A 21,816-nucleotide genomic window follows, 5' to 3' on the forward strand; every position below is an offset into this window, starting at 1 on the left:
TTGATTATAATTTTAATTTCATGAAAATTTCAAGTTATCAGTCAAGTGAATTTGGAGTTACACCAAAAATATTAAATTGATTTTTCTTTATTTTTTTTTTTTAATTTAAAATAAATCGACCTACTGATTACATAATCTATTCGACTCCAAAGCTCAGTGAACTCTTTCGGATGCCGCAAAGACCATGTATGCATGGTTAGGTGGTTTGTTTGAGAGATATCGTTAACCAAAGATTTGATAAATAATGTTTTTCTTCAGATAATTCATAGCCACGTAACTCTATGGGTTTAAATGTTATCTTTGATGTTCTTTTTAATAAACCTATGCCAGAGAGTATTATAATATCGGTGAAAAAACTGTAATTTCGAATTATTTCTTCTATACAAAAAAAAAAAAAGAAAATAAGGCAAATTTTGATTTTTAACAATTTTTTATCCGAAGAGTATTGAAAAATTGAGGGAAAAGAAAATTAATATCCGATAGTAATGATTTTAGTGTAGTTATTAAAGAAATTAATCATGGACAAAATGCATTCTAAACCGAGATAATTTTTGTTATAATTAACCTCGCTGACGCAGGTGTACAGCTGAAACAACTATGACCGAATGGACTTTTTACAGTGCTCTTTATAAAACGTGTAGGTCAACATTTTAGAACCCAATAAACGAATAAAATTAAGTTAAAATTAAAAAAAATTAAAACTTTTTATCTAATACTGATTATTTGGATCTTCCAATTGTAATTGACATGGTTAATATTTTTTAAATACGAAGAGTTAAATAATAACTGCAGTTATTTCAAAAGAATCTGTTTAGCTAGAAAAGTTTAAAATCAATAATTATTAATGTTTTTGAGCTTTTTGAACTCGTAGACACTCCGAATTTTTTGGGCTGGCTAGAATCAACTACTTTTCAAATTTATTTATAGGTTTAACCAAGTCGAAAAAACAAAATAAAATAAACAGTATCTGGAAGCTGATTATAATAATAAGAATGAAAAAACATTTAGTACTTTCTCTGTAAATTTTGAAGCCATTAAAAGAAACTACAGAAACATTGAAGATGATTCACACTCGGGAGACCGATCGATTAAGCTGTGAATCACCTGGACTTTCCTCAACTGTTCAGAAGTATTAAATTAATCTAATCAAAAGTAAACCACTGATAGGTTTTAAATAATATCAACATTTACTCAATAAAATAGTTAATAGTAAATTAATCCGGATATAAAAAATGTAATCATTTAACTATTCATCATAGAACTGAGTAATGGTATAGTCAAGGTTGAAATTATGGTAAATTTATTAATAATTTTTAAAAAACCTTTTTTTTGATTTTAAAATGACTGACGACAGATTTTTGGCGAACGTTTAATCATAGCCGTAAATGAATCAATAGAAACCCATAATACTGACCTCTATTGCATGAAAGATAATCTGACCTGCCTTTAATTATTATTTATAAGTTATAGAAAAAATTATAATTCTGTTAAGGTTCTAAAAAATTTTAAAGACTCTACATTTTAGATTTTTAATGTTTATCTGTGAATCAATTTGACTGGAAAATCGGTTACCGTTTCTTCTTAGTGCATTATTACTATTTTCGAAAACTGAACAAATTACATTTATTCAGTACACGTGAAGATTTAAGTATGAAACTTTACAATTAAATATGTAAGTAACTATACATAATAAGAGTTTCTTAAAAGGAACTTAACATGTAAATCGTAGAAAAAAATTTCAAAGGCTCCAAAATTTCAATTACGTTTTTAGATAATATGAACAAACCTCAAATACAACAAACAGTTTTTAAAATAAAATTATATTTATTTTCACATACGGTTAAAAATTTTACAATCTTATTTACAAATTTTCTCTTGAAAAATCGTTATAGTTATTAAATTTCAGAATATTTTTAAAAGAGACTTAAAGCTTCGAATATAAAAAATCGAGAAACAAAAATAAAATAAATGATATATGGTTAACATCAAAGGTGACGTATGTCATCTGTGCTATGGCACGAGCGAACGATTTAAGTCGATTGACAAGCAGTGCCCACTTTAACTTGTTTAAAAATTGCCCTCTCTCTTGTCCAATGTCCGTTAATATTTTCTTTGCTCAACATCAATCATTGACTACTCCATATTCCACTCTCACAAATTGATATGCGTGCGTGCAAATAAACTACACTAAAACAATAAGCTTGCCAAATTAGAAGCCTCAGTTATTTTAATTTGATAAGTATAACTGCTACTTCTATGCTATAACATATTTGATTTTTTAACTTCTCGCGATGAAAATTGAAGCTTTTCGAAAAAAAGAAGGGGGAGGGGATATTGATTTCAGTACGATTTTCAAAATCCGAGTTTATTATAGATGTCGGCGACGTTTCTCGATATTAGAAAACGTTTCTAAATATTTCTACAATGATGTCCATTCATCCGTTCATGTGTGCGCGTATTATTCCAAAAATTTTCGCGAAACTAGAAGTCATTATAAAAGGTATCATTTTTATAAATCGTATTATCGGCAAAAGCCGAGATTTAAGAATATTCGGACTCACATACTGCAATTTTAGAAGTATGTCTGAATGTATTACACTGATGGCAATATCATAATTCATCCCCAAACGGACTGTGAACTTGGCCAGTTTGGATTTCGAATCAAGTCAAGTTGAAACCAGTTTTTATAGCTGGGATATAAATATATTAAAGTATATCTGTATAATTAATGTATATTCTACATTAAAAACGATAAATTATTCTCGGACTTAACGAAATCTCGGATTGAAAAACTGACCCTGAAGTTGATCCATGATCATGGTTTTTAAAACAACTTCACTCAATGGTTCAAATAATCTGCGTTTCGACATTGTGGTGGAGGCAGAAGTATGTCTATCAATCAAACACGATGTGTTCGAATGAGTGGAACTTTAAGTTGTACGTCAAAGAATAAGAGATATCCATAGAACTAATGGCGTCAAACGTACGTGATGAAAATAAAAATGAATTTGTCAAAGGAAGGTTTTTTTACTTTATTCAATCAGATTCTTTTCAAAATCATTACTTTTTAGGTTTAATATAATTCTTGTTAATGTACGATCCTATTGAGTTTTATTAGACAAATTTGTTACAAATATAAATAACGATTATTAGATAATTGAATATATGTATTGTCATATTTACAAAATATTGATGTAACCTGAAATTGTTCAAATTAAACGTTTGTTCATTCAAAAGTAAGTGTTTAGAAAATTACATGGAGAAAAGATATGGCTATTTTCTCATACTACATAGAGAAAACTCCCATGTTCACATATAGTCAAAATTTCTATACAGAACTAATTCCTACGTAAAAATGTAAAAAATACTTATATTTTGCGGGTATTTTCCCTATATCACATAGAAATTTTTCTTATGCTAACACAGTAAAAATCTCTATGTTGACATAGTGAAAATCCCTACAATGGAATCGGAATTCTTCGTATGTTTCAGCATAGGAATCTTTCCTCCATGAAAAAAAAACAAAAAAAAATGTAGTTGCTACCACAGCAGCTATAGTTGAGGTTACTACAAGCTGAAATAAAGAAATGCCAACACCAACTTGGAATTATCTTAACCATTCGTGTAGTAACGCTAACTATACAGTCATTAATTTTTACTACAATATTTAGTTGTCAGTATTATTCATATAGTACCCTTTACTACACATCGGAGTACCCGCTACTACAATGTTTTACTACAATATTGTGGTTGGGGGAACTACAATTATTTTTCCGTGTATGTGAACATGACGATTTTCACTATGTGACATAGCAATAATTCCTATGTGTTAACATAGCGAAATTCCCTACCTCACCACTAGAAAAACATCTTTGTAAAAATATAAAAACTAGCCATTTATTTTATCCTGATACCAAGCCTAGATAATGTATACAGATAAATATAGAAATATCTAAACTAATGGTATATTTAGACTCCTGACATATTATAATATCCACCATATTACTGAAAATTTTCTCAAGTAACGTTATATATATGAGATCTTCCGCAACAGTTAAATTAGTAATTCGTTTTGAGTTAGAAAATAGAAACGATTTTTTTTTATTTCAAAATATGAAGCACATTCAAAGTTTATTCGGAATGATATACGCACGTATATATTAGTAGATATACGTTAATTTACTTGATTCTAAACTTAGTTTAGCAGATAAATCATCCAACAGGCAAAGAAGAAAATTTTCTTGGTAACAAATATGATACTACAGATAAAAATTTCCATTAAAACATAATATTTGTCCTGTGATAAATGAATAAATGAACGAAATCGAAAACTTTAGCGGTTATAGAAATCACCAAATACACTTTCTGTTGATTTAAATAAAATTGATTTCTATATAACGTTTCGCGATTAATAGTTGAATAAAACTAGTTAGTTATGTAAACCATTTATTAGTACTGGACGTTAATAATTTAAACAACCGCAAGTGCGGTGATGTGAGTAGTAACTGCGCTTTGAGTCAAGGATTTATGTGGACTAAGCACCGTGAAAGTTAATGAATACTCAGACCGAGAATAAAACCATAGTCTTGACTCAGAGCCGCGTAAAATCTTTTTCATTTATTTCCATTCTCATCATATAAAGTTTACACGATATGTGTTACAGTTCAATGTTGAACATTTTTTCTAATTTATAGGACATCCGTACACGGAAAAAACGAGTCTCGAAAATATTATATATAATATTTAATATATTTTAGTAGAAATACTACTGCGAATAATTAATTGAATTATTTTTATTATTTATTATCAAATTAATAGAAAAAATCTTACAATGGTATTTAATACTATACATATAGATGTTTGACTGAAAAATTGCTATATTGTTACTTTTATTACTATTTCATTGATATTCTTTATTGACAAAATATTAATTTCTAATAACATCAACGAAAAGTATGTATTAAATACTATATTTGTATAATAATTAATTTCTGTAAATCAGATGAATAGCGTAATATTCAGTGTTGTACAGCAACTAAAAATTACTAAACGGTTTGTAATTATTCGAAAGCAGACTTATAAAAAATTAACAATTGGTAGAAAATAGTGTATACGAATATGTATTACAAGTTCAGAGACTTTCGTTCAATGGAAACTTAAGACCGGCAGACAGAAGACAGGATTCGCACGCAGGAGATCAGGGTTCGAATCCCGGTCAAGTGATTTTTAAATATTGAAATTGAAATCAACACTAATGCACACGTGTCATAAATAATAACAATGAAAAGTTTAAAAAATTAAAAGATCAGGAAAATTTTATAAATTTTTTTGTGATTTTCGCAAAGCTGTAACTTCGTGAAAAATAATCGTATCGAGATTTTAAAGGAAGCAATTTATAGCTTGAAATCTCTGGTTTTGGTGCATTTTCATCAAATTTTTTTAAGAGCTACAGCTATTTCGCTAACATGAGAAATATCGCGAGACATAAATTTTCGAATTTTTTTTTTTTTTTTTTTTGAGAGAGTCCACGGGCCGTGGAAAAATTTTTTCAGCTAAACCAATGCATAGATCGTTTAGCAAATTTATTGAGCTTTAATTTGGTTTTTTCTTTTTTTTTTTTTTTTTTTACTTGTTGGACAATTTGTGACAGAGAAATCAACCTACAAATGAAACAGGATCCTAAGTTTTTTTTTAAATCTCGATACGATTATTTTTCACCAAGTTGTAGCCTTGCAAAAATCACTAAAAAATTTATAAAATTTTCCTGTTCCTTTAATTTTTTGCGTTAGTGTAATATAGTAAAATTTATTATATTGGGTAGTAAATTTCACTTAAACATATATTAGGTAAATTTATTGCTGCAGTTTACATTTATTGACATACTTAAATAATAAAATTTCTAAATATAAATAAAAAGTGAATTCCCAAGATAGTAAAAGTTGTTGAATTTCAATAGCATTTTAAGTTTACAATATATTTTTAAGTAAAGTTCCTTATATTTTTTACTCCGTGTACTGTTATTTTCAATGTGTCCGTTGTTTAAGATTTAGTTTTTAAAACAAGTTATCGTTTCCTCAATCAAAATTTTATCAATATACTCGTGAATCATTCATATCAATATTTTTCGCTCTAAAGAAAAGGATTATTGAGTTCTCTCACCTGGGTCACAAGTTTCGTAAGCGTACTAGTATGACCGTTACTCCTCTGTTGTTGCTGTTGCTGTTGACTGGCCTCCGATCTTAGATCGTGCCTCCACCTCAACACTCCCATCATGACGCACAAAAGTACGTCTCTTTTAACTTATTCAATAATTGTTATTCTTACAGTCAAGGTTGAGCAGTAAAAGAAAATAAAGATGAAAAAAAAGAAAAAAAAAAGTTATAAATCGAAATGTTTCAATACAATCTAATTAAAGTTTTTCAAGGACCTCACGTCGTGACATAAAATAAAACTTGGTCAATTTGAAAAGTAGTTTTTTAAAAAATTATCCATATTAATTGAACTCTCCCAAGCCTTCTGTTTCAAAGCATGCTAATGCGTGAAACAAATAATAAAAAAAAAATCCCATTGAAGTAAAATTGTGCATTTGCGCACGTACTTTAAGTTGCAAAATGACAATTCTTTAAATCATAAAGTAAGCAAGGAATTGAAACCTTGGAAAAAAAGGCGATCTCTCGTAAATTATACAACTACTCCGAAATTAAAATGTTTGTAATCACGCATTCTATGATTATTCATTTCGATAATCCTTGTAATATTAATGTCATTTTATCCTCGTTGAATTATTAATAATTATTCATATATTTATTAAACTGAAACCATGATTGTGTATGTATACATAAACACACATACACACACATATTCACACACTCGTAAATATATAAAGATAGATAAAAGTATTTCACAAGATTATAACTAAAATATTTGATATTTATTAAACTTAATCACTGTCAAAATATTTTATAATGTTTTGGTGAAACAAAGCACTGGGTAGTGAAAAATTTAAATAAAAATCCAGGAATCCCCTTAAACAATATTTGACAATAACCACGTGCTCATCGAACAGTAGAGGCGCAACTGGCGTTGAGTTTCAACCGGAGTTCCGGCGAGCCGAGCCGATTCTCTTTGAATTTTCTCCTCCACTGTGACTTCCCCTTCTATGCCCCTTCTATGCCCCGCTGTGACCTGCTAGTACTGCTAGTACATTACACACTATACACTTTTCTGGGCTGTTGTCGACTCCATCGCATCACTGTACTACCTCTCTACTTTATATTCCTCTATACTACTCCGACATAATACTTCCATCGTCGCGACGCCGTTGCATACTTCATGAGCGTCATAAGTGGATGTTAGAGCGCGGGAAAAAACTCAAGAATATAATCGCTAATTATACTATTGTACTCATACCTTAATCACAAACATACACATTTTTTAACTTTCCGCTAAGAAAATTTTAAATTTCAAATTTGACATTCAAAGATCGAGTTTTTATTAGATGCCAAGGTTTACAAGTCTTAGGAAAATATTCAGGCTATTTTCGGAGTGATGTCCAGGTGACCGTATGTGTGAGTAAATTTTTCAAATTTTTTATATGGATCGACTGATTTAGAATTTTGGTACGTTATTCGACAGAGTTTATTAAGCAGACAGAAACTGATGGAGTTCCTTTCCTAGGGAAAAAATTGATTAATTTGTGCCCGCTAAATCGCATTAGTTTGAAATCTGCTTGTTTCAATCGGAAAAATAGGCATTGAAACTGTAAGTTTCATTGCAGGTGACATAAAATAGAGTATTACACACCGAGGTAGGAAGGCAGGACATTTCAGCATGTGCAATTGCCTACCCAAAATGAAGGCAACACATCCCGTCCTACCTTCCCGAGTCAAAAAACAAATTCTAGTTTAGTCCTCAAAAGCCTCAATTCCTTTGATGTTTTGTTTGCCTCCCAGAAAGTAGCTCTACTTTAGTACTCAAAATCCTCAATGAGAACTATGAGGTCTAAATGCAAATAATTTATCGATTTTAAATTATAACTAAGACCTCAAAATCCTCAACGAATGAAAAGTTATAGTTCGCACTTTGAGAATCTTTAGATCGCAAAAGGGAGGGGTGATAATACGTCGAATGATACTTTTGAGGTCCAAATGCGGATAAAATTATCCCTTCATGTTTTGAGTATTTTGAGACTTTAATCCAGATTATGTTATTCCAGTTTAGTCCTCAAAGTGGTAAAATTGATCGTAACTACTGCGGCTGCCAAATTTAAAAACACAGTAAGTGACAAATTTTTCAAAATCGATTTTTTAGTATTTTTAGTTCCAGTGGAGTCTTGTGAACGTGATTCGATGCATATTTCAAAAATTTTATTTTTGTCTGTTACTGTGTTTTGAAATTGGGCAGCCGTACTACTTTGAGGACTAAACTAGGATAACTTTCTATACTGTTGTCAATCTTCAAATTATAAATTAATCCTCAAAATCCTTATTGAGAACTTCAAGACTTAAATCCGAATTTGTTTTTGACCAGATCTGTACCCGAAAATTTAAATGTTTGCTTCTATTCGTGGGAAAAATGGAGCATGCGCTAATTTTCATCATTTGGTATGATGAAAATATCATTGGTTTCCAAGTTAGATATAAACTCGATAATGGAATATAATTTTTATTGATTCACTTCTTTAGAGAATATTATTTTTCCAAAAGTTAATTTTTTTCTCAGTGTATCCAGACAATAAAATTATCAACAAAAATATAGTTGTTGATTTGGTATACAATTCTCTGTATTTACTTTTTCTTTATCTTATGTTACATAGTCAAATATGATAAAAAATAATCATAAAGTTTTCCTTCCTATTTACTGTGAGAACTTTCGGGATTTTTTATCGTTCTCATTCTATCTAATTTTACTAAAGTTTAATTTAATTTGTTTCAATACTCATTATAGTTATTAAAATTTTTCAACTGAATTTGAATTTTATGTTTACGAAAATGAAAAGAATACAAAATTTAGAAAACACAAAATGAAATAAAATTTCGAAATAACGATAAATTGTCACAATAAAAAAAAACAGGCGTTTTTATTCGTAAAAAGATTTAACAAATCTTTTATTTTTCCTGTATACTTTTTTCAGCAGGCAAACGGATGTAGTTTCGTGGTCGACTTATTTCGTTGTCGAGTAACTCTCCGGTGTACGCACCACCGACTTTCCGTTTCTTTGTGTTTCTATCATCCCTCCATTACATTTCTACTGGTTCTCTTATTTCACCGTTCCACTTCCTGCTGATGCTAACCCTCGAAAAACCATCATAAATTTAACCTTGGTAACTACTTATTGAATAAAATACAGGTATAATACAAATATACACAAGTGAAATTTTTTTTTGTAGACTTATCTTTTATTCTCTCCTGTGGTTTTCACTAAATAAAAAATAAGGTGAACGACAATACAATTCGGATATTTTCAGAACTCGTGCTGAGTTGTTTACTTGACTAATAAAACTTAGTGGTGCAAAATTAATTAATAATTAAATTATTTGAAAAACAGTCGACCCTGTAGCCCGTGTAAAAAAAATTAGTTCCAAAAAGATTCCAAAAAAGTTCCGCATGTGGAACTTCTAAACATGAGACAGATTAGAACTTCAAATGGAATTTTTTTGGAACGTTAGTAATTTTGATGGTAAAAAAAAAGTTTTTATGAGAAAATTTAGAGTCAAATAAGGACGTTTTTGGAAATTTTTTGGAATTTTATGCAGACATTCCAAAAAAGTTCCAGAATCACCACTTGTGACTTTTTTATGGACTACAAAAGGCATTCCAAAACATTTCAAAATCACAACTTTTGTAGCCTAAAGACGCTCCAGAAACATGCCAAAATAGTTGAAAAATCAGTACTTTTGAATTTTTTATAGAACAAAAAAAAGTCCATAAAAAAATTTTAAGAATGTCTTTTTTTGACTTTAAATTTGCTCAAAAGAACTTTTTCTTTACCATAAAAATTACTAACGTTCCAAAAAAGTTCCATTTGAAGTTCTAATCTGTCTCATGTTTAGAAGTTCCACATGCGGAACTTTTTTGGAATCTTATTGGAACTAATTTTTTTACACGAGAGGCCAACCCCCAAACATTCTGCTGCTTTCAAACTCAGAGAATTCGAAATCATTATTATTCGTAAATTTTTGACGCTCAAAAGACACTTGGACCAAATTAAAAAAACATTTTGCTAAGAAAGATCATTTTTGTCCAACGATATTTTTGGAACAAATCAACCGATTTGCACTTGCTTTGCGGCAATCGAAAGTACTTGTTGAGACTTTGCTTTGATTAAATTTTGTACCAAGTTGATCGAGACTGTTCGATTGCTGTGACGAATGTTCGAATCGGTTAATTCGATCGGTCAAATATTCAAAAGGATTAAAAATTTTATTTTTAATTGTTTTAAATCGTTTCTCAAAGGTCGGACCTCAAAGCGTCGAGATGTAACGAAAACTAAGTTTTTAAAAACTGGACTGTAACCAATGACTTCCCTTTTTTTTTAAAATTTTCAATTTCCATATCAGGAAATTAAAAACGATCATAATTAAAAAATTACAAGATATTGCATGCTAAATGAATAAATCATTTCATGATGAAATAAAACATTAGTAATCTAACAGTAATGTATAAAAGCCCGTTAAGAATATATAGTTTAAAAGTTTCATTAAAATTACGCTCATTAAACAAGTATTGTATCAAACACGACTTTAAAAAAGCAAAATAGAGAAACAAGAGTAATAACCATAGAGTTCCCATGGTAGTCGAACACAGTTTGTGATCACCTGTGTATACAACCGACGTGAATATACATAGAAATCTTAAATCTTTACGGTTGGTGAATAAAAACTCTTCGAATCATAAAAATCTTGTCAAGCAATGTATGAAAATCATTATAACAAATAAAACTTTATTATGATTACCAGACACAATTATATTTGTGAATACTCATTCCTGTTGTAATATTGAAAAAGAAAAAGGACATAGTCTGAGAGACTGCGTCAAGTATCCATCTTTATTGCACACAAAACACAACTCGAATCCCCAGCTACAAAAGTTTTTTATATTTTTATTTTGACCTAATATGACCCTTTCGAATAAAGACCTGACCACGACACGACAAAGTCTCCCACGGACTCTTTTCTTATACTACTTATATTACTCTTCGCTGTAGGTTTTTTATGGCTCCTTTTACAATGTTACCTTATCAGATTACCGTCAATGGCACTACTGTTATCGCCCCTTGGTCATTGTATTTTTACAATTATTAATGTCTTATAATTTTTCTTAATAATAATAAAAGATTTTAATTTACCTTTATTATTAATAAACTATTTTTATTTTCGTTTAGAAATTTTTTTTTTATTTAAAATCAGTTAACTCTATATAAATCTTACTTATAATTTATTTATAATGCTCTTTTTTTATGCTGCAGGACTTCCTAAGTCATAATCAAAAGAACGATAACATTAATACTTTATACTTTGTTCACTGTACCTTACAAGGCTAAGATAAAATCTTGTTTTTAGTGATGTGGCTCTCCATCATCACATATAAAACGATTAAACTATGGAATAAAAATTTAATTTCAAGGGGTTTGGATTTCACTTATAAATTAACAAATCTTAGATGCATAAAAGTTTATAATACCGCCATCTACACTTCATTTTGGATACGAGATCTGTTTTATCGACAAGAAAATCGTACCGATTGTCAAGTCAGTAGATTTTTTTTTTCTTCGGGCTTACAGATTCATTAGTTACCAACAAATGTTATAAAATAGTTTCTATTCTACCGACATACGATATTACATGAAATACTTCATCAACCCTGACAGCAAGACTTTCTGGTCAAAAAGTTGGTGTCAATTAGCTGCGATCAACTTATCAACAACTTTCAGATTGTGTAACTGTTAACTACAAGTTGTTACCAACTTTTCCAGAAAGTTGACTTGAATTTTCTCAAAAAGTTGGTACAATGACTTGTAGTCAACAGTTACAAAGGGTGAATTTGTCGTCAAGTTGATCGCAACTAATGGACACCAACTTCCTGACCATAGTCTGGTTATCAGAGTGACCACTTCGTCTGCAGCTTGACGTAAGCTTGCAGCTGAGATTTGACGCCAACTTTCCTGCAATAAGTTGGCGTGTGCAACAATTGATGCAACAGCTAATGATGCAAAAAGTTTCCATCAACTTAGAAAAAACTTTCTGTGTCAAGTTGCCTTTAAATTTTCGGCTGTTAATCGTCACCAATTTGTACCCAATAGCTGGATAATCAAATGTTACCTTCAACTTGACGGCGCATTAGTCGAAACTGTTATTCTGTGACTTAGTTGCAGATACGCACTTCGCAATCTCGCAATAAGCATCATTGCTGTGTCATTACAATTAAAATAATTTGTTCTGTACTTAGATGGATAGATGGACAAAAATTTTTATTTGATACTGGAGTTCTAAGCTTCTTCAGAACCATCAACAGTAAATAAGGTTAATAATTTAAAGGTACACATTTGATACAGTGTTCGTAATACAATTTGAAAGACCGATACTAATAATAACACTAACATATTAAACCACAGGATTAATCATACTCCACAATTGGTAGACAATAAATAGGGATGTTTGAATATAGTATTCACATCGAATTGACTATTTAACTATCACTATTCCATTCAAAATTCGGAATATTCGATTTAAAATTCAATTTTTCAGTTTGAATTTCGAACATTAATTTCAAGTCACATATGATAAGTTATGAAAATTTTTTACAATAGTTTATAGTTGATTCAGATTTTTCGAATAATTCGAAGGTTGACTAATAGTTAGAATTTTGTAATTATTTAAAAATTTTAATTCTTTAATCAAAATTTTGAAAAAAATATCGATATTTGATGCAGCGGGAATAATTTCCAAGTATTAAATTATTTGCGCATCCCTGACAATAAAATCCTACAATGGTTATTTCGTGATCAATAATATCAAAAATTTATGACGCTATGAATATTTGAAATAATTATACATGCATGAGTCATTCATTTAAATTTGTTTCTGATTATAGAGGAGACCGGTGTGCAATATGATACCTATAAAAATAATGAACGAAGAATTGAAAAAAAGTTTTATCGACAAGTATAATAAAACTTACGAAAAATAAATCTTGATGGTTTTATTTGAGTTCTGTTTATAATTAAACAATAACTTTTTGAAATCACTCATAACTTATAACTCTCCGTCACTTCTGCTTTCATACTGTCTTACTCGTAATAGAACAGATGATTTGAAGAGTGTTTTGTGGCGCAAATATAATAACTCTATATCAATAGAGCGACAAATATATACAGAGGTCAATAGATTAAAGTTTTATGCATAGTTATTTATTAATAAACTTTTGAAACGTGATAATATGAACAATACAATTAAATAAAATTTTCTTCTAATCGAAGATGAATATGTACGAATAATCTATACGAAAAATTCGAGTCGATTTATTTAAAACCAGTAATACTTGATTGCCCATTTCGCATTGCACAGCTCACTTGCTCTTTCAAATGATACGAAATTTGTTCTGCAACGTGACCAAGCTCGAAGACGTTTAGGTCCATAACTAAATCGCTCGCCAAAATTTTCCTATCGCTACTCAAGAGAGAAATTCCGGATAATAGATTTTAATTACAGCGGCGGACATAATGTATACAACAATTTTTCAAAAAGTTGTTTTGAACACACAGCAATAGATTTCTAGCTAAAAAGACATTTTTTCTCCTTTTGTTCAAAGTATCGTCGTTTAAAGAAGAACCGAGCAAAGTACCAATTAACACCTTACATTTTCAAATTCAGGACAGCTTCTGTCTCAAGATAAGAAAGAATCCAATTGGGATAGTTTTTCGTAAAACTTGACCACTATTTTTCTGTACCTCGTAAATTTATTACACAATAAAAAACGTCGATGTATAAAAAAAGTTACACACATTATGTGTGAAAAATAACAATAATAGATAATAAAATATTGTGTGTTAAAGTAAGTAAGAAATAAATCGATTAAAATTTATCAAACAAGATAATAACAGTGTATTTAATTTCCACACTAATATGTTAAATATTCAACCGTCAAATTTTAACACAGATTTTTTTTACACATTGACGAAATATAGTCTGTTGTGTAAGTAGTTTTTATACACTTAAACTAAACCAGACAAATATATTAAATTTAAAATAAAAAAATCTTGATTTGATCTCAATTGCAAAACTTATATGAATCTAACGTTAATTTTGAAATCACTAATAAATAGTGTCGTATGAAATATAACGTCTATTGTATAAAAATGTTCATGAGTCATACAGGTATAATAAGTGTAGATTAATGATTTCTACGATTGATACTGTACATATCAATAGAAAAATACACAATCGATATTTGTAAAAAAGAAATGTAAAGAAAAATACAAAGGAATGAAAAAGAAAATGAAACTTGCTAAATTGTTAAGTTAACTTTGAAACCAGGCCGTGAAGAAATGATTTGATGCGGCTAAGGTCAGCCGTTTTCCATGAAAAATTGCCATCATTCATTTCATTTCCAAGTCACTAAAAATTACGGTAGAGGCGGCGATTCTTTAGTGAAGACAGAAGAAGATTAGTTTTGGAAAAAAATTGGAAATAAAGCTAGCTGACATCCCGAATATTATTAATGGTTTGTTAGACGAAACAACTTTTATATATATAAAGGAAACTAATATTTACAATCGTTTAGAAAAACGATCTCAGTATATCAATGGAGAATATAATATTAGTCGCAAAGCAAACTAATAGTGAATTTGTAAATATATTTTTCAAGATTTATCCTTTTTTCCTTCAATTACTATTTATTATAAAGTTATAAATTATTTATTATTCAACAGATCACTCATGTATTTATTATCAATTACTTTAAGTGTTCTTTTAGATTATCCCCTTATTAATTCTGTCTATATATAGAATCTAATATATTTACCATCGTACAGACTAAGTCTAAAATAAATTTCTGTACATAAATATCTTCAAATTAATTAAGCATAAATTTATAAAACTAACTTTGTATACAAAGTTTAATGGATACCGATGTACGTTGCATTAATATCAGAAATATTCTATTCGATCATACCTGAGAAAAATACGGTGGCAATACACAGCGTTGATCATCAAGTCTTGAGCTTTGAACCCTCTCAAGCAATTCGAACAGATCTTGGGTTGTGTTCTGTAACAAAATAGTAAAATTCAAAAAAAGTTCTTGAGGTCAGAGTAAGTCACATTTTTCTACACTAACTATAATGGGCCAGTCTTACAACTTCCCTTAGATATTAAGATGTACTTTAAATCTCGAAGATATTGTTGGTATAGTGAATAGAAGCTTGAAAAAGGGTGAACCCCTGAAAGTAATTTTAAACAGAATGGCAATAGTCAAAACAGGTACATTGAAATGTCAACAGTAGAATATTTATTTCTACAAACTAAGAGTGATAGATTTATGCAAAAAAAAAAAAAAATAGAAAAATCTCAAAAAAACGTCAAACTCGGAGTCCCAAAATCTTATTGTTTGAAATCAAAAAAGTTTGTATTATAAAATATTTTTTAAACTTTCCAAAATCACCTTTGTAAATATAATTAAGCATTATTTTGAATTTTTTTTTTTTTTTTTTTGTTAAATTTCAAACAGTTTTTTTTTTTTCAAAAATCGAGTCAGTCAAAAAATGTTAATGAAGTTTGTTTTATTATAAAAACTATTCAAAATTTATTTTTTCTTTATATCCAATAATTATGTAAAATGTAATTTTTTTTTGTAAATTACTTATAAGAAAATTTAATTTAATCGAATTTATTTAATTTCCAGAAATTTTTGTTTCACCATTTTTAGGGGGTATCCCTTTTTCCCCGCCAAAAAGGAAAATTTCTTTTTTTAACGGCAGCTGAAAATCGTTTCTATTTATACTTTGAATATCATTAAAAAACAAAAAAAGATTTAACGTATTTTAGTCCCCGAAAACTTAGTCTTTTCTAAGTACCCCGTTTTGCTCCCCCACGACCCCTATAACTAAAAATCAATAGCGTGAAATCGTTAAAAATCTCAATCAAATTAATTTATCATTAATTTACCTTATCCGAATTTTCTCGGCAATCATGACGTTCATTTACTGCCAACTTTCTTGTATCAGTTCCAGAGTAAACCGATTGTTCCAGCTGTTGTCTCCTGAAACATTTAAGTAATTTTTGTTTTTCTATAAATTATATAAAATAACGATAAAAAAAAATATGAAAAATTTAGATGACATTAATAAATCAACGATTTAAAATTTCTAACCAAATAAAAATATGAAATGCGTCTGGACATTTCATTGAATAGTTTTTTTCCGCCTTTCGCAAGAATTTCTTGTATGTTGCAATACGCGAGATCGGTAGGAGCATCTGACAGATGTAAAAGTGTCTTCAACATAACAGCTTTCACAGCTTCTCAATATAATAGCCAGAAGAATTGGAAAAGAAGCAAGAAGTCCTCTATAAGTTGCGTTTATACTTAAATACAAGTCTGACACCCCCATAAAGAAGATTTTTCGTTAAAGTTACACATCTGGCGGCAGCTGTATTTTTTCTAATCAACAACCCTATGTGTTTAATCTAGAAATGTATATAAATGCTCGCACGTTCCGTAGTTTGTGGTAAACATCGGTTCGGGGGAGGTGAAATGTAAACTCATTAATAGCGGCTGGTTTAATAAGGAAAAAATACTATTGAATTAATATATTGTCTACAATGAACAATGATATAAGTATACTTGTCATTAATGTACACAAAAAATAGAAATTTTCTAAAAGTGGGAGGTCATAATAAACGGTCAGAGGTTTGAGTGTATACTAAAAATAGCTTTGTCACGGATAATTTAAAAACTAATAATATTATCTTTACTCGATGACTCATTATTAACCTTTCAAAATATACAAAAACGTTTATTTACATGCTTATAATTCGTTTTTCTTTTTTTTTTTTTTCCATCATATTATTATTATGGAAAACAAATAATTTTTGGATTATGGTCACTTATATGTTATTATACTATAATAATAATGATTACATCGTTCGAAAATTTTATTTTCAACATATACGTGCACGTGGTCACTTTTTTGACAGTGTGCGTAATATTTGTTTGTACACTGCGAAAAAAATATAAGGAAGTTTATTTGAAAATATTAAGTTGAAAAATTGCGTTAGTGAAAGCTGATTAGATATTAAGGTTACACTAGTATGTTCTGCACACCTCGAATAGGTTTTATTTTTATTATAATTATGTTGTCAGTCGCCGACCTAATAACGATTTTAAATTTCTATCATATCGTAACTTTAGTAAACTTTGTCAATTTCGGTAAAGATTATTTATAATTTACTGATTCCTCCAAAAGAAATCTTCAAACTTAATCTAACTTACTTTAATTTACTGCTCTATCATTCGAATAAATAAATTAATAGAATTAATGGCGTAGCAATCGAAAGGATTTATCAAAATTTAGATCAGAGGAAATTTTGAGGTCGATTGAATGAATAAGAAGTGAGTTATTTTATAATTGAATGTAAAAATAAAAGAAAATATATATAGTCATTGATAATTGTCCCAAATAATTTATTAACTAACTTTTACCAATCTTATAAGTTATTCATTACGTTCAGATTCAATAAATTAAATTGTCGCATTTTTTTTTTATACTGCGTTGACATTAAATAAATCGACTTAAGCTTTAAATATATAAAATTATTTTTATTATCTCACACTCATGCAGTTATTTTGTCGGAATAAATACTAAAAACCATGTTGTTTTTCTTGGCGTTTTAAGCACATTTGCGAGGCACATTCCCACAGGATCATATTACCGTTTCACGCGTATGCCTGCATTACGATAATTATTATTGTAGGCGCGGCAATGTAATTGGTTTAAGTTAATAAAAACATAGACTCAGTATAAAACTTACAGAATATTTTATTACTTTATTATGTTGTGTATGACAATAAACATAAATATGCCATGATTGTTTCAACTATAAAATTATATAATAATTATATAAACTACTAGTGAAAAATGTTTTTTTCATTATACTTTTTTTTAATAACGAAAAAAAAAAATACAATTTTTTGATCTGTCTACACGGAAAGAAATTTTCGTTAAAAATTACCGTTAAATTCACTGTAATCGTGGGACATAATGCGGCGCTTTTATTTATTACCATTTTCAAATTAAAAATTACGGAAAAATTTATTTATTTTGAGGTTAGACTTCATAAACTTTACCGAAAACCAAATAAAATTTACAGTAGACTACGGTAAAATTTGTCGAAAAAAAGTTAAAAATTATCTTACTTACTGACAAATGATTAGGCCGTGCCATTCGTAACACGATTACAGTGAATTTAACGGTAATTTTTAAAGAAAATTTCTTTCCGTGTATAAACATGTTTCATTTCATTAACAGTATATTGTATGACAAGGGCCGAAACAAACCGATTTCAGACGAGGGTGAATTATCTGCTTATAACTTAACATTTTATCTTCATCAGCCAGTCAGAAATAAGTTAATTTTTAAGACCAATGGTGTAATCCCATTATTAGCGTAAGCATAAATTGTGATTTGCAATTTATAATTCAGCAAAAACTGTAAATGCTATAGTATTTTTATAAAAGTAATTTTTTCTCTCAGTGTAACAATAAGAATTTTATCAAAAAAATTTCTGAAGGTTTACGTCAGACTTGCCGGAACAGTTTCATAGCAAGCTCGTCGAACAGGGTCCAGACCAGGCATGCCAGATCAGGTCCTAAGTACTCATCTGCGTTCTATGTCGGGTTGGGTACTAGCTAATGTCAGTACAGGTCAAAATTTCTAGTCGGATATGTATAATGACAAGTATCAAAGTTTAAATTGCGAATGCCTCCAATCAGCTGGCAGAAATATTATTTGTTTCTTCCCAAGGGACAAAACAAGTTTGTTTCTACTTGTTGACTCAAGACATTCGCAATTTACGTGTTTGCTAAAATTTTTTCGCGGCATTGGACAAAAATTAGCTTGTTAGAGACACTGAAACTTTAAATTTCGATGATTGTTTCATGAAAAAATATTATTCATTATAAGCTTTTACGTTATTGAATTTTTATAATGAGATTATAGATATGAATATACATCACAATTACAGTATGTCAGTCGATTGTTAACAATTAATGACAGCCAGATGTCTTCCGAGAATATCTATTTTTTTTTCTTATTTATATCATCTCAATTTAATACAACAACATATATAAATATGTTAATATGATTGTATCTTACAATTATACATGAAAAATGATGGATCACATCGATAATTTGTTCAGAAGCAATAGATTTTTTTATGATGTTTTTTATAATCGATAGTACCTAACCGATATGTCAATGTCACCAATTCCGTCATTATTTATTTTTCCTCAAATAAATTATTCGATAGAAATAAAAGATTACAACTTTATTAAAAAGCTCTAACAGTTACAAGAAAACAAAATTTCATAGCTTGACGAAGATAGAGGCGACATCTAAAGATATTACAATAATTATTATTATTATTATTGTTGTTATTATGCATTTGGTAGACAACATTTGCAAAAATCTTATACAAGCCCGTGTCTTCAGATCTTTAGCTCGGATTAAAAATTAATAAAAACAATGCCCAAGTCATTATATTTCGATTGGATGGTTTTGTCAATCTATTGTTATCTATGATTGGCTTTTTATATTTTCTACCCATTTTTCCATCAACATTTTAACGAATCCATTGTTATTCTTATCGTTATTCTGGCCAATGCAATACTGTTGAGTGAATTTTGTTTGTTATTTGCTCACTCAAACGTAATATCGTATTGCCCCAGTATGTGGATTAAAATCTCTTCTCTTTATTTTATTTTCTATCTTTCTCTTTTAATTGAAGAGAATAATATATGAATACGAGAGAAAAATAGGAGAATGGAAGAAAAAAATTGAATGGATGGATGTTAAAACACTTTGCAAGTGCGTATGAGTATATGAATCGTCATTTGACGTGTAACAAAATTGACTTTGTGAAAAATTAATCATATAAAAAAAAGTATATTGTGAAGTGGCTTTCCACAGATTGTCAGGATTTTCGAATCAATGAATTCAACCAATTTTAACTTTCATAATACAAATTATTCAACATGCCTAACATAAAATTTTATTAAATTGTTAGTTCAATTTAAATCTTTCTATGCTCACTATTTTACTGACAATGATTGAGAGTATAAATTATTTTACTAAACAACGTTTTGAATTAAAATATATTTTAATAACCATACCCGGACTAGCACAACAATTCATACCAAAAATAATATTTAAAATCATCAATTTCATATTCAAGTAGATTGTTTGGGGTTAAATAATTAGAGTACTAAATTTGCCCATTTCGGATTTAATATAACATACATATTAAGGGTGTGCAAATGGTATGAACTTACAAATTATTCGTATCGAATCGAATCGAACTATTTGACTCAAACTTCGATTCGAATAATTTGAATTTATTTCATTATTCGTGAATTTTCTTTTAAACAACTTAAAATTGTAATATTTCTTTTTCAATAATCCAAATTTTTGTCAGAGGTGTAAATAGAGCTCAGACACAAATTTAAGAAACGATTACTTTTAGTTATTTTAAAAAACTAAGCTCTCTATTAAATGAAACTTGAATATTTGAAAGCTGATCAGAATTTTCTCGATTTAAATCAAATAATTGAATTTTATCGAATAATTCGGAATCTCGAATTATTCGATTCGAACACGATTCCCACACCCCTACATATATGTAAATTAAAAATTGGTAAGTAATTGGTACTTTGAATACTTACACTGACCCGCATATAAGTTACATAATTTAATAAGCTGTCATTATTACTTATTACAATTTGTATTTCCAATTTTTCTCGATTAATAAAATCCTTCTCGTAGAAAAATTCAATTACATGTGACTAAATGAATTTAAGTTTCCATAGAAAATTAAATAATATTAATATTTTGTATTATAAATTAATTGACTTTATAACTTTAAAAAAATGTATATGTATCTACATCATGAACGAAAAAGAAACTTTTATGATTTCTGCAACGATTGATAGTAAATAGTCGATCAAGTCTGATCTTATGGAAAACTATGCGTTATAAAAAAACTGATCCAACACTGTACACAATATAAATCTATAGCATTAATAGTATAAACCAGTATAGGTGGTAAAAGTATTTTAAAAAATAAAAGAAAAAAAAATATAGTGGTGATAAGGGGGCAAACATCAAGGGAGAAGGTAAGAAAAAAATAATAAACAGAGGCTTTGGTAATTTTGGGGGATCAGTCTCGAGGGGTTGACGACAACGTGATATATATGCATACATATGGTGCGCATCGTAAAGCTACGAGTTTATATGGCGAGTAAAAACATGCATTCTCGACATATCCCATATGACGAATATAGATGCTAGATGCTGGAACGTATGATAAAAAATATATGTGTCTGAACGGAAATATATATATACATATATAATGAAAGTAAAAGAATCCACTCGACGATATTATATTTGCATAACCATATTTCTCTTCTCATTTACTATTATTATGAGCATCAACTTATTGTTAGAAATTCGACATAATGCACCCAGTATCGTTTTGACATTTGCATTATAACAAAGAGAGCATTCACGCCTCTTCTAGTGGACTCTCAATTTAAGACCCCCGATAGCGC

At 29.0% G+C, this 21,816-nt stretch overlaps 1 protein-coding gene across 7 annotated transcripts in view; it reads right to left on the minus strand.

Annotated features, from left to right (window-relative positions):
- LOC130667409 (rap1 GTPase-activating protein 1-like) overlaps nucleotides 1–21,816 on the minus strand; it is a 91,409-nt gene that overhangs the window by 22,743 nt on the left and 46,850 nt on the right. For 4 of the 7 annotated variants that reach the window (XM_057468945.1, XM_057468946.1, XM_057468950.1 and 1 more), the window contains exons 2-3: nucleotides 16,161–16,254; nucleotides 15,172–15,264 (exon numbers count right to left, since the gene is read on the minus strand). In XM_057468945.1, coding sequence (XP_057324928.1) covers nucleotides 15,172–15,264; nucleotides 16,161–16,254 — 187 coding nt within the window. Of the gene's footprint in view, nucleotides 1–6,159; nucleotides 7,086–11,529; nucleotides 11,552–15,171; nucleotides 15,265–16,160; nucleotides 16,255–16,365; nucleotides 16,416–21,816 lie in introns of those variants that run through there. The other 3 variants (XM_057468949.1, XM_057468952.1, XM_057468951.1) reach the window with 3 other exon arrangements.

Source organism: Microplitis mediator, chromosome 5 (genome assembly GCF_029852145.1).
Source record: "Microplitis mediator isolate UGA2020A chromosome 5, iyMicMedi2.1, whole genome shotgun sequence".
Taxonomy (NCBI): Eukaryota; Metazoa; Arthropoda; class Insecta; order Hymenoptera; family Braconidae; genus Microplitis; species Microplitis mediator.